This window comes from Thermobia domestica, chromosome 1, assembly GCF_964235325.1.
Source record: "Thermobia domestica chromosome 1, izTheDome1.hap1.1, whole genome shotgun sequence".
Taxonomy (NCBI): Eukaryota; Metazoa; Arthropoda; class Insecta; order Zygentoma; family Lepismatidae; genus Thermobia; species Thermobia domestica.
The window spans coordinates 130,459,585-130,474,623 of NC_137454.1; the positions used below are offsets into that span (position 1 = coordinate 130,459,585).

At 36.4% G+C, this 15,039-nt stretch overlaps 1 protein-coding gene across 1 annotated transcript in view; it reads left to right on the plus strand.

Annotated features, from left to right (window-relative positions):
* Nucleotides 1–64: 64 nt before the first annotated feature.
* Nucleotides 65–15,039, plus strand: part of Fer1HCH (ferritin 1 heavy chain) — a 47,183-nt gene continuing 32,208 nt past the window's right edge. The window contains exon 1 of the mRNA XM_081763430.1: nt 65–470. Within this exon, the coding sequence (XP_081619556.1) occupies nt 398–470 (73 nt within the window). The 5' untranslated portion in view covers nt 65–397. The remainder of the gene's footprint in view (nt 471–15,039) is intronic.

Sequence of the window (15,039 nt, forward strand, 5' to 3'; positions counted from 1 at the left end):
TCGGAACCAACCAGACAGTGAGAAGATATTGCGCATTATCGTTGCGAGTCAAGTGTTCAAGGGGGCAGAGATGGAGTTCGAGTAACAAATTAGTAACAGTTCAATTATCTGAATATAACAGCTTCTAACATTAACTAGAAGTTAGTATTTAATTAGTCGCCTTCTGTGCCAGTGTGTGCAAAGGTGACAATTTATAAACAGCTCCAACCATCACACGCCAGTGTGAAAATTTGGTCTCAAGTTCTATCAAGGACCCTGTTTGGTCATAGTAAACTTGATAAGAAGTGTCGAAAGTTCACTTCATACCATTGTTAGTTCTCATCAGTCATACTTTCACGAAGTTAGTACCGTGCCATAGTAATAACTAGTGACTTGCAATTGGATATCGTAACCAAAGATGGGAGTGCAAGGACTACTACTATTCGCATGTGCACTTGCAAGCATCAACTTTGCAAATGCCAAGTTACATTGTAAGTAAATTAACAATTTAATTTTATGTTTCTAAATTGTATATTTTAATATATCATTTATTAGTTTATGATGTGCCTATAAATCAAGAGTAAATGTAATTGATGGTAATGCACGCAGAATTTTAGTTAGTTAACCTTATGTCTTTCAAATCATTCTGTTGAGCGGACCATTCTTTTTCAGGTCAGATATTCCAGTTTTGCAGAGTTAATGTAATTATTAAATTTGTATTTTGGTGTAAACGTTGCCTATGTGATAAGAGTGTGTATCTGTGGCGACTGTCGCTAGTTCGATCCCACCTCATGTGAGTTTATGGTGCACAGCATTTTATTCCATGGGTTTTCTCAGGGGGTCTGAGTTTTCTTCCAGGTTCCCATTCCACAAATACTTTCCTAATCACTCGCATGAAACGTACCGTAAGTCACCTTTAGTCTAAAGAACATAAGGATGACAGACTTGAGGTTTCATTTCATTTTAAAGTTTGCTCTTAATTCAAGGGTTTATTTGCTCAATATATCAGTGTAGGATTTGGTTTGTTTTCTTTCAAGTTCCGAAAAGGATTGTACAGTGGTGTACTTGAAGAGGGTGTGGGTATGTTAATCCCCCTATTGAACAGGATATATTAAGAAAAAAAAAATAGGTTACCATGTTAAGATTTGTATGCAGTAATCCAAAAAACTAATGAACTTGAATTCCTACCCGATGATATTCTGCGTACATTACTGGTTTAGTGATGTGAGGCCCTCCGAACATTGAAAACATTTTGCCGCGCAACCGATTTGTCATCTTGGCAAAATTCACTGAGTCCTATGGGATAGTGCACACTACAGCGATGGAGACTAGAAAAGTCACTGAAGTCTCACGAGTCAGGGGGGGGGGGTGACAGCTCGCACACCGGCGTCAAAGTGTTACGTCCTTAATACCGTAAACTGTTCTTGGCTTTTATTCATGACTAGGCTTGGCAATAACAATGTCTTTTTTTTTTTTTTTTTTAAGAATTGTTTTTTTTTTTTTTTGGTTAAAACTAGTTAAAGTAATTTGCTTCATTTAGGTTACATATGGAGAGTTTATTCTTAGCGTTCTTATGCAACAGTTGTGAAGAACAGGACCTATAACTTAAACTGACCTGACAGATCTTACGTTATTACCGTAAGTTCTCGTTTTTCTGGCATGTTATAAGCTTTTATTTTTCCCGTAAAACTGTTTCTTTTATTTAAGAAAAAGCTAAATAAGTCATAATCCTAGACATTTATAAATGTTTTTTACACAGGTTTGTGAGTGCGATTTTTTTTTTAATTAGAAGAACTGATTTCTCATGTACTATTAAAAACTCAACCTAACTGTAAGATAGAAGGTAAAGGGGTTGCGTTTTTACCTGCTGCGATCGATCATGATACACTGATGTCAGGAACAGAAACTACTGTGAACTAATAGAAGAACACCTCAGAATTTCTTGTGAATTTTGTAAATGTCCTTAAGTATTTTTGAACATTTATAAGAAAGGATGTGGAACTGTTAGAGATGCAATCTTCATTAAAAAAAAAAAAAAGTCATCGGAGATGTGTGTAATATAGCCTACTCATGATTGAATTTGAGTATATAAAAAAAAGTCTTTCAGCACCGCACCGAGATTGAGACTAGGGCGTGCATCTTAACATGGAATCCGATTCTCATGATTTCCCATTGGGAATTGTAGTATAATAGTAGTTTTGTGTTTTATGTGTTGCAGTTATTTTTTTTAAAAATGAAACTGTCCCAGTTTGCGATCAAAATTTTGCGTTACTACATAAAACTAGATAGGTTTGTGATATGTAAATATTCAGTATCATGTATCTTCAGTCCCCCTCCCCCCTTACAAATTGTAAGATCTATCTTCTTTTCTCTCTGAAAACTCTGGCAACCGTAAGCTGAAAGTTGGATCCGATCCACTACTCGGTTTGCACCGAAGAGAAATGGTCCTGAGTTTGAACTCGAGCGCGAGATTCTTTGATTACTAAGGCGACGAGTATACAAACTTCTTCAGAAAGGACACTTGATAGAAATGGATGGCATTTAGTATCTCCCCCAACTCGTTTTATGGCCCCCGCTAAGTGAACTCTGTGGTGGACAAACATCGTGTGCGTGGGTTTTTGTCGGGTTCTCCCGTTTCCTCCCACTTTCTTCATTCCACCATTTCATTCATTACTCATCAGTCTCCTTTAGCCTAACCGTCATAATCGTGGGACGTAAAACTCAATTTCATTTCATTTCGTTTTATGGCTCCAGAACAGAGTACCTTGTTTTTGGCTAAATTGTGATAAAGGTAGAAGAAGAAAAAAGCCCTGCGGAACTTCTGATCCCCTTCGCTCGCTCAGCTCTATATTGTGAAGTAGCATTGGAGATCTTACATGTGCAAGATTGGGAGAGATACTAAATATCAGTCGAAATACGTTATAGTGATCTCGCATACTTCTGTGAATATTTTAAATCCGTTTAGAAGTCCAAAAAATTCACAACTGGTTAAATAAATGAGACAGATGTTTCGATTCCGAAGAAAATGTTATGGAGGAAACCCAGAAGGCGCTCACTTTGTCATCATTTTCTACTATTTACGGGTTAAAATTAATTAGTTTTAAAGTTAATAGTTTTATCGTTTTCAAATTCGCTTAAATAACCCTCTTATTTTTTACGGTATACACAGTAACACCTAGTTCACCGCGCATAATTTTTTAAATAATAAAAATTTAACTGTAGTATCAGTTTCCAGTATATGTATCCAGGTGCGACGATTGCAGGGGGGGGGGAAGGGAGGCAGTTGCCCTCCCACTTTTTTGAAGTGACCTCTTAATGTATGTGTTTTATTTGGAAATGTGAAATTTCAGTATGTATTAATGGTTCATAAAAAAAAATGGTGCCATATATTTGCCGTGCCGTGAGTAAGTATTACTTATTTGTCTTCCCGTAAGCTACATGAATTGCGTTTTAATTGTCATGGAAAATAGCTTAAAAATTAACCTTTTGGAACGCAGTAATTCCAGCGTACTTTCATTTCTTCTTACAAGGGTTCGATAGGTTAGTCAGCCGCTTTGAAACTAATTGAGAGAACATTTCGCAAAACAAGAGAAGTCTTTCAGAACTTATTCTTTAATTGCACAAAAGTCGACGGTTTCTAAAATTTCTCTTTCTAATAGTAAGGAATATTGATTAAAAAGAGAGTAATAAGAATCAATACCTTTTTCATTGTTTTGCCTACAGCATTTGATATTTGGCAGTTATAAATTGGTGGTAAAAAAAAAAAAAGTTTAGATAAGACAAAAAGTATAGACCAACTTGGGTGCACAAATGCTTCCTTTCAGAGTTTATAGGCTGCCGAAAACATGAAAAAATAATCTTAAAGGTACATAACTCCAAAACTATGGAACCTATCGTAGTCGGGTCAAGACTTCTTTAGGAACTAATATGAACCCTATTCAAATATGCATGTTTCAGAATCCTAAGGTACTCACACAATAGTTTTTATAGAGGGAGTTTGGCTACGGGTACATAATTTGAAGTACTCACCAACTACCTCTATAAAAATGGTTGCAGCAGCACTGCAGGATTCTGAAACATAGATATTTTGATAGGACACATACTGGCTCCTAAGTGAAGTCTTGACCCGACTACGATAGGTCTCATAGTTTTGGAGCTATGGACCTTGAAGTTATTTTTTCTTTTTCATGTTTTTGGCAGCCTATAACTCCGAAAGGAAGCATTTGTGCACCCAGGTTGGTCTATACTTTTTTCTTATCTTGGTGTCTGGAATCACCTCCCTAACGTTGTCGGTGTTTTTTTGAAACACCCTGTATAATAGATTACAGTTGAACACTATTGCAACGAATTTGATCGAGTGCAAACAAATCTCTAGGTATGATTCTCACTTTTTTTTCTTCAGTGGTATTCTGTTCTGGTGATAATCTCTTGATAAATACATATTTTAAGCAGGTTCTGATAATAGGTATGCGAAGAAATAAAATTGAAAAGAACTAATTATAATCACATTAAAGGTATAATTTCAATCCAAGGTTTGACGTACATTTTTAGAAGTAGGTTTTATTGTGGGTTAAATCCCCCCCCCCCAGAAAAAAACACCGGGGAATTTTGGGCTGGGGAAAATTCCAATAACCCTGTTAGTGATACTGGAGGTGGAAAAAATCATGATATATATAATCTCATATAAATCTCATAATCTCATAAAAATCATCATATATATAATCTCTCCTCGTAGAATGCAAGTCGCGAGCTGAAGGAAAAACATTAGGAATGAGTTTTAAATGTTAATTATGCCATTTAAGTGAAAGTATTGGGGTTGAATTTTGAATTACTTCCCAGTCGTTAACCTATTTCAATCCCAAACAATGCTTCTTAAGCATTAAGCAGAAAGTACACCCTGTTTCAAAAAGAATATACGTATTACGAAGAATTATTTTATCCAAACTATCGATCACTGCGCCTCGGCTCTGCTATTGGAGAAACTAATACATAGTCTAGTTTATATTAATAACCGCTAGATGTCAGTTGTCTTCTGTTTTGCTTGGTAACCATCATATATTTAAAATGACTACTCCGCAGCAGAAATCATTTTGTGTTCTCGAGTTTGCGCAGTGCAATTCCGTGATTACAGTGCAAAGATGTTTCAGGTTGAGGTACCAAATTGATCCTCCGAATGAATGGAACATTCGCAGATGGTATCGACAGTTTGTAGATACAGGATGTATATGTGAAGGAAAGAGTCATGGCCGCCCTAATGTTCCTGAAGAAAATGTTGCACGAATTCGGCGGGTTTTGAGACGTCGGTTGGTTATGGAGCCGTACAAGTTACAGCTGTTACAAGCTCTATGTCCTGATGACAAACTCAAACGTGTGGCATGTTGTAACGAGATTCTGGGTGCTATTGACAATAACACTTTTGCACAACACATCGTGTTCAGTGATGAAGCGATTTGCCTTGTTAGTGGTTTAGGTAAACAAACAAAATGTTCGAATTTGGGGCCTACAGAACCCACATGCAGTCATTGAACATGTACGAGATTCGCCCAAAGTCAATGTGTTTTGTGCGATATCCCGATCATCTGTTTACGGCTCATTCTTCTTTAATGGAAACACAGTATTTCGCTTTGTTACAAACCTGGTTGTTTCCGAGGCTGCACGAAGACAACTTCATTTTTCAACAAGATGGGGCACCCCCTCACTGGAGTCGCCAAGTGCGTGAATATCTGAATGAAACTACCGAACCGTTGGATTGGTCGTCAAGGAGCTGGCGACTTAGTATGTCTCAGCTGGCCTCCCCGGTCACCGGATTAGTCACCCTGTGACTTCTTCCTGTGGGGTTTCGTTAAAGATAACGTTTATGTACCACCACTCCCACAGAACCTGGAAGAGTTGAAGAACCGGATCCGTACTGCCATAACATCAGTGACGCAGGACATGCTTGCCCGAGTATGGGAGGAATTTGAGTATCGATGTGATATTGTTTGTGTCGCTAATGGAGGACATATTGAACATCTGTAATTTAAACTTTGAACAGGAGAGGTTCGTAAATGTGTGTAAAATTTTATATGTGTATGTCTTAAAGTTTAATAAATATATGCATTCGAAATACGTATATTCTTTTTGAAACAGGGTGTACAGCAACGTTTATTAACATGGCACTTTTTTCCCACGAAAGTTACTTATAATTGGCAGGGGCATATTTAGAAAAAATCAGAACTAGCTTGCGGCACGAAATACATATAAAGTACATGCATTTCGCAGTTATAAAATCTTTTAAAAAAAATTAAATAAGTTTCGGACTGGTATCGGACCCCTTATCTGGGAATAAACAGACGCAAACAAAAGAATTTTCAGCTTAAATGTCCATGGTGATTTCCCCGTTGGAAGTTAAGTTAATTTATTTCGGAATTTGATTTAAATCAAAGATTTTTATTTAAATCAATCCTCCCTGGCTAATACTTTACGTCACAAACATACGCACTGTCCAAATTTCAATTTTTTAGCTGAAGCGGTTTGGCCTTATCTTTGATCAGTCAGGTTTTTTTTTATATGTAAGGTGAAGAAGTATCAGAATGCTTTAGTTAAGGTAGTTCAGCTACATAGATCAGAAATGCTTGTATGCTTCAATTATATTGAGTTTCGTGGAATTCTAAAATTCCTGCATAAATATAGCGTTGACATATTTTGCATAACTGTATTCAGTACATGAACGATTCTTGGAAGTGTTACTTTATATTGCTTGTAATTTTTCTTAAGAAACTAGGAGGGGGGGCAGACAATTCATAGTGTATTTGTAAACTGCTCGTGGCTAGAAGGCATGAATGTCTTTCAGGTGACTCGCTTCAATATGGCATTCGTCTTATTTGAATAGACTTTTGACGTTTCATTTTCGTGATATTTAGTCCAGAGATGTGCGTCTACGCGTAAAAAACGATAGTTTACGTTTACGTGTCAACTATGCGTAGACAATGTAAACAACGTAGACTATGTAGAATATGTCAACAACACGTAATTTAATATGGCGTCGTGGACAATAAAAGGAGCTTTCTTTTGTCGTTACCTTGCGAAATTGCGTACAAAATAAAATGCCTAGACCAAGCGAATAGTAACTTTCGAATACTTAGTTTCGTCTTGATGAAGGAAAATGGAAAATATGCAAGAAAAAATTGGCAAATACAGCAGATTCAAGACTGAAGCCCACAAGTGAGAATTAGTTTTGCAAATTTCATTATAAAAGCAGTGCTCGAAGTGGAAAATCTAAGGAAGTAGTATGTGCAGAGCAGAGTAAACATACAGATTAGATAATTCCCTCTACTTTTTATGTTAGTTGTTTCCCTAATCTTTCGCTGCACCGAAACAAAACAACTGAATGAGGAAATATGAACAAACGAGAAACGAAATTCTTCGTTAGTGGTTGTCTACTTAGTCTACACGGGAAAAGGTGTAATGTAGATTACGTAGAGACTACAGTAGAAAATCGCGTAGACGTAAAATCATAGTTTACGGCACATCACTGATTTAGTCGAATACAGAAGAAAGAAAGAAAAAAATGATTTCAGCGTCAACATGCAACATTTGTTACTAACTTAGCTTAGATAACCTCCTTATATTTCATAAAATCATATATGGTGAATTTAGCGATTCCAGAACAATTGTACAAAAATAGTGAACGTGCAGGGACGGCTCGGGAGGGAAGTCACATCGATAAAAATGGGATAAGTCACTTCAGATTAAGGAAAGAAAAGTTATCCAATATGTTAATTCTTGTATACAAGAATTAATAAATTAAGTGACGCGAGCCGCCTGTAGAACATTTGTACAAACAATGGCGGTGAAACTTTTGCCCACCTCCCCGCAGAACTATCGTAATTTGAGGGCACTCTTGAAGTTCGCCCAGTTTCCTTTCGCACAAAGTCTGCGAGCCCCGTCACTCTATATAAACCACAGGGATAATGTATTGAATTATTTGCTTTAGTATGTAATAGAAAATGACACTAAAAAATAGTGATTTTGATTATTTGTGACACCTTATTGCTTTCGTGCGACGATGTAAGGTGGTGATTGGAGGGAGGGAGGGAGAGAGAGAGAGAGAGAGAGAGAGAGAGAGAGAGAGAGAGAAAGAAAGAAAGAAAGAAAGAAAGAAAAGGAAAGCTATCAGAGATTAGGTCTGCACAGGCCGGAACTTTTAGCTCGGGCCCGGCCTGCTCGTGAATTTACAATGTGAGGCCCGACCCGAGTCCGAAATGTTTTAGCATTTAGGCCCGAGCCCGGCTCGAGCTCGTGTGATAATCAAATGAGCCCGAAATAAATCTGAATTACAGAAACTTGGTAATTAATGCAAAATTGTATTTTGAAAGAACGGTGCAATATATATCGTTGTACAGTATTTACAAAGTGAGGACTCTTATCAGAGATATAAATGAATTTGTACGTTTCATGTTGTCGACATGCCGATTATTTTTTTAAGATGCGACTAATACTGAACAGAATACTCAGTAGTGCTTTTTGTTAAATACAATAATTTCAAAATAATCAAAGCAACATAGGAGATCCACCGAAGTTATCGAAATTTTATTGGAAATGCTTGTTAGATGTTTGTAGTTTTCGAAATTCATGTGAAAGATGATGGATTAGTGAAGTGAAAGATAGTAGTTTAGTAGTTCAAAAGCGAATATGTGATGTCATGGTGTGCTAAGTTTGTTGTTAGTTATTTGTTTCTCGGTGCGGTAATGTGTGTAGATTTCGTGATTATTAAAGCTGCTACCTTGGCTATTAAGTGTAAAGTAGGAGACCTACAACAAGGTCGAATTTGTCTATATTTTCTTGAGCCACAAAGAGAAAGTGCGTGGCCTTTGGACGGAAGCCAGCAGTAGTCAGCTGATGTGAAGTCTCTTTGCATATTCAGTCGGTCGGGTGGGGTAGAGCATGACTTGCAAGGACAAAAGACATAATTGACGCAATGCTTAGTGCAGTGCTCTCTCTCTCTCTCGCTGCGCAGTTGGAACCAAAAAATGAGTCATAATGACAGCGTCTAAGAATAGGGCTTTGTTGTTCCCGTAACCTACCAGGTGAAATACGAAATTCAATGTTTTTGCAGGCACGTGTTTCATCTGATGCTTAGTAGTACTATTTTCAAACACACAAATAATGCTTGATTTCCAATCCTTTGCTTATCAGCACTTTTTTTTTTTTTCTGACTGGATGTTTTGAATCAAAGTCCTCAAAAACTAAGTTTTTCTCCATTGGCTTTTGTTGTGCTTCATGTGTAAACGTTGTTGTTCAGAGAATACAATTACTTCTTGGAATCCTGTCTCATCAGTCTGCTTCGACTCATTTGCACTTCATTCTGTAATGATGATGCAAGTTTGGTGGTGCAATCATTTCCTCGATAGCTCAGTTTGCGGATGTACTTGGTAACCAGTGTTGCCAAAAAGTTGACAATCAAATCGCAAAATAGATCAAGTTACTCTAAATTTGGGTGAAAAGTTGCTAAAAATTGTTCGTGAAATCATTCCCCCCCCCCCTCTCTCTCTCTCTCTCTCTCTCTCTCTCTCTCTCTATATATATATATATATATATATATATATATATATATATATATATATATATATATATATATATAATCAGTACAAACTGACTTGAAACAGATCTACTAATATGTCTAATGTCATTTAAAATGGAATGAAAAATCTTTCAGTTGAACGTTCCACGATTATGCCTTGTAGACCAAGGAAGACGATGATTAAGGCAAGTGAATGATGGAATGAGAAAGTGGAAGGAAAGAGGAGTACTCCGAGAGACCCACGGACACGATGTTGTTCACCACAAACTAATTTGGCCGGAGATTGAATCAGGGACCCCACGCACCAGAGATAAGGCCTCTACCACTGAACCAGCGTTCTCTCCCCCTACAATGTCATTTAAATATAGTACCATTAAGTTTCTATTTTTAGTACAGTATATTATGTATATTTTTCAGAGTGGTCAGCGTTACTTCAATGAAATAAAGAAATGCACAAAAATTAAGTCTACAAACAAAAATCTTACAACACTTCAGTTTTATTCACGCTTCGACAGATAATCGTTAATGATTATTATTTGTGCCTCATACAGTAGCTCTGCAAATTAAAACAGTGATTCACAATCTTTCTTCAGATAAGCAGAAGGTAAGCATCAAAACTGCTTCAAATTAATATTGCTTGATTACACAAAGGCAGTTTTTTCGCGGCACAAAAGTCGATATATTTGCGAATCATCACTCAGAAATCACTAAAAAAGAAAAAAAAGTAGCTGATCGGAAAATTTTTTGTCAGTATCGTAACGAGTATTTTTTTTATTTATTTCTTATGCACGTTTTTGTTACATTGTTTCTGTGTAAAATGGACATTAACCTGTATATAAACATTTATAAATAAAATAAAATAAAATTCGAATCTCCTAGATTTAGCCACTTGCCCCCGAATTAGCAACACTATTGGTAACTCTTCCTCAAACAGAATTTGTTGTACAATAATACAGTATACTTGCAAAGTCAAGCAACACACTTATTCAGAACCTTATGAAGCTGCAGACCCAAAATTCAGGAAATATGCGAAATTCTGTGGCTTGGTAAGGAAAAAAAAAAAAATAGCTTAATAGTTCTCGTATCCATATCCCATTAACCATCCGGAAAATGTTTAACAATTCTGTGTACTACTTTCATACACGAAATCCGCTCCCGCTTTTTTAAAGGCTACTTGCTAACATATTTTAAATCTGAAACATAAATGTAATCTGCAGTTGTATTGTGCAGCTTGTTCAGAATCTTTTGGAAAGAACATTCAATATAAGTTTCAGTGGAAACTTGCTGTATGAAAAATAAGTCGTGGATTGCAGATTTACAATAATAGCACAAGGAACTGTTGTCCGTTATCTTAGTGTCTACTACGCCATCTTGCAATAAGGAAAGCCCTTAGAGTGCTGAAGATGCGCTTTTCCTGTACACGTGGACTGGGTGTAATCCAAATGGTAGCGCTTGTAGTTAGGGTTACACGTTGGATTCGGTGCATTTTTATATAATTTTGAGACAAAGTTGTAGTTAGGTATTGTGCCACTCTGGACCCTCAAATAACCTTTATCTTTCTTAGACATAACACTATTTAAAACACGTTCAGAAAGAAGTAAGATTTAATTTTCGATCCACAAATACACTATCTAATGCGTGCATGACTTCCGAAGTTTTTTCTTTAGTATTTTGTACGATTCCCTGTGCATTACATGTAGCCTTTGTTGCGACTTAACTAATCTTCATATAAAATACTCAAGTACTCATGAGAACAAAATGTTATCGCAGATGCTTTACTTGTTTTTACGATCTTCATATTAATTATTGTAGAAGCTGTTGCGCTGTCAAAGCCACGGAAGAAACAATTGATTTCAGTAATTGTTGGAACATTGAATCCATCAGATACAAACATGACAGTATGGATTAATTAGTTTTGGTAACATGGGACACATACGTATATGCAATATGATCTGAAGTAGTAATGACCAAATTGCGACCCGCTGGCGTATTTCTGCCGGCCTGCAAATAAAAATGGTTTGTTACTGTTCCGAATTTAATGCATAATAAGAAGAGAATAGTTAGCCATCATAATATACGTGAATCGACTTTTAAATGTGAAAATATTCTCTTTAACGTTTGTTTCTAGAATCATTTTGTAAGTTAAGGCCGTAGACACCGGGCCGATTTTTAGAAAAAAATCAGATTTCTAGTTACTTTCCAATGTTCGTGCCGAGGCTCTAAATGCCCTAGACACATGAAAGAAGTAGGAGACGCAGATTAGTTGCAAATCAGAAAATGTGCGACTTATTCACTAAGTGAACCATCGGGTCACAGAAACAAGGAAAATGAGCCTCCATGTATGATTCTTAATTTGTTCTAACCCGCAGTGCAATATTAATTGGCTGTCGCAGATCTGAGGTCGAGATTGTTTGTGCAGAGTTCCCTCTCCTTTAAAATTTCGTTTCATGTCTCATTAGGAAGAAAATGTTTTAAATGGGATGTCACATCTATATGGTTTCTTTGAATCAAAAGTTAGATTTAAAACCGAACAAGTCCGTATAGATGTAACACTTTTAATGTTGTTTGTTACGCTCCCACATCAGTTCCCTACTTTAATTGACCCACTAACTGAAATGCCCATTCTTCGTACGGGGAGAATAGATTTATGAATATTTGAACTTCCCCTTAGGATATGAATTTTAATGTTAAAAAGCCACTCTGCTCTTTTTTTTTTTCTTTTCGCAAAAATTTTGAACCTCTACCCCTCATTAGATGCTCCCTTTAATCAAAGTGACATGATATAATCCTAGCTTGAAATAGGTACTATGTTCCGAAATTCATTTCAGACTAGTCAACCATTTTCCTGTGATGCAATCACACATAGATTTCAGTATAAGAAAGAAATTGTAGAAAATATCTCCCTTAACAGTTTCATAAACTGAGAGACACATCCACTTTTAATGAGTTTATACATTTTTCTTCCTATCCTGAAGTCCTCGTAACATAATGTATTTTTACTGAAATTTTAACAACCTCTACCTCCTTTAGGATGCACCCTTTACCCAATGTACGAACATGATAAAAACTCCAGCTTGAGTTAGGTAGTAACTGTTCCCAAATTAATTTAAAAGTGTTCAACAGATTCCCCGCGATGCGATCGCAAACAATACTTTCAATGTGAAAGGAAAAAAAAAAAATACAGAAAATCCCCTTCGTCCCCTAAGACAGGAATTCTTAAAATCGCTGAGACACTGGGCCGCTTATTTTTGAGAAATTTATAGCCTACCAAGTTTAATCTTCCCAACTTGAAATGATCATGGGGAAACTAAATTTTACGCATAAATTTTGACCCCTACTACTCCATTTAGGATAATCATTTTAATCAAAAGTAACAGTCAGTTCAAGGTAGCTGATAACTATATCCAAGAAAATTTCAATCAGCGGTCACAAAATTCTTTTCATGTATTTGAAAATTAACAAATTTATTAAAGTAAATACCATAAGCTAGTACACTACACCTCCAATTGTATATAAAAATCCAATATAATAATTTAGGAAAATAAGCCGGTTAATACTTAAGGTGCTATTAAAGTAATAGTGACCAGACAGTTATAACTTCATTAATGACATTTATTTGGGTAAGTAAGAAGATACTTCGTTTTCATTAGTATGATATTTCGTAACTTATAGAAATCTTTATAAATTTGTTTCATTCTTTGTGCCTTATTAACTTGGTGGAAAAGCGAAGCTTAGAACGTAATCTGTGTAAGGACACAAGGAAAGCAGGTCGAAGTAAAACTATTGAATTCTATGACTGAGGTTCGAAAACCTTCTCTATTTTCGAGATAATTATTTTATCATACGTAATCAGTTAATTCCGTATTTAAAGGGTGAACACTAAGGCGGACTATGAACAGATCTTTTTTATTTCTCCCGTTCCTTCGCAAAATATGTATTCGACCTGATAGTGAAAATTCAAGCTAATACTTCATCAAAGTACATAATACAATGACACCAAATGAAATTTGTCAAGAAATGGAATTATAGTTGGGTTCAGTTCTCTAATAATAATAATAATAATAATAATAATAATAATAATAATAAAGTAATTTCTTAATACATGCTGACTTTGAATATACGTATCTTAGAGTTGTTGGAGTTTTCTTCAACCCATTTTTGTCCATTAAAACTCAGTTTTGCCCAATAAAGCTCACTGAGCTGGATTTTACACAGCAAAACTTCAAAACTAATTTGTTTCGTTCTATATACACAAATATGTAATCCCACTCAGGGGCGGACTGGCCCACCCCGCTACCCTGCAAATGCAGGGTGGGCCCTCCAAAGAGGTGGGCCCCCTCCACCAATTTCAAAAAGATGTACTCAATTAAACCTACCAGCATCAAAAATAATGGCAGGGTAACTCCCGCAAACTTGTGTTTTGCATAAAAAAGACGTAAAGTTAAACTTTCATGAACAGACCTTATTCTTCTTCGCGTTTATCGACTTGGAAAGGTTCCGTCTATGAGACAATCAGGCCCTAAACCATTGCGGGGTTTGTGATACAGCAGCTGTTTAAAATGAGCACGTTAACTACTACTTTTTTAAATATAAGAAACACAGTAGATTTCAGGCTGTTATTGGATTTGGATACCATTGCCTTCTCCGGTCCTTTTACAAGCCGGCGAGTGGCGATGTTTTAAAGAAATAATAGTTTCGTAGATATTGTTATTGTGGAAAGTGGAGGTGGAGCCGGAACGCTTTTGAACTGCATTGTCCTCAGACCAAGCTTCGAAGAAAGAAATCGGATCAGGCTTCGTTGTTTTTTTCTTTTTTTTTTCAGTGCGGTAAAGCGAAAAGAAATTAGTCGCCACTATCAACGATTGTTTTATACAAACCTCAAACAATTACTATGAAGTTGCCGCCCTCGGCTCGTGTTTTATTTGTATATTACATCGAAGAGCAAATCCGATAGCAGCAATTCAATTATTGGAACACCAGTTACGTGTCGTTTGTCGTGGAAGACAGATGTGGTTGTGTCAGTATGGATGGTCGGAGTGATTGTAAGATTACTGTAAAGAAAAAATATAAAAGTGGTGATAAAAAGCGAGAACACAAACGAAGACGTGATTTACAAAAAGCTGCATCTGACTCAAAACAACGTAGGCTATTTGAATCTGTGAAGCCCCAAGAAACAAATGAGCGTGATGTGACTCATTCGAGTACTACAGGACAGTTGCCAGGTATTTTTTTGTTTTGTTATGTTTTTCTGTCTAAGGTGTTTATAAATTATAATGTATACACCACGTCTTTGGATGATTTCAGTTTGGATGATGTGTTCGGTATGTGCTCCATGGTGAAGTAAGAGTGAAACTTTTGAAACTAATTCCTGTCGACAAAGCTACTGGACTGAGTCTTTACAAACAGATTGAGGATGAACTTAGTAAGCTGAAACTGTCAACGTCGCATATTGTAGGTTGTTCTTTTGATGGTGCAGCTAACATGAGTGGCCAGGCACC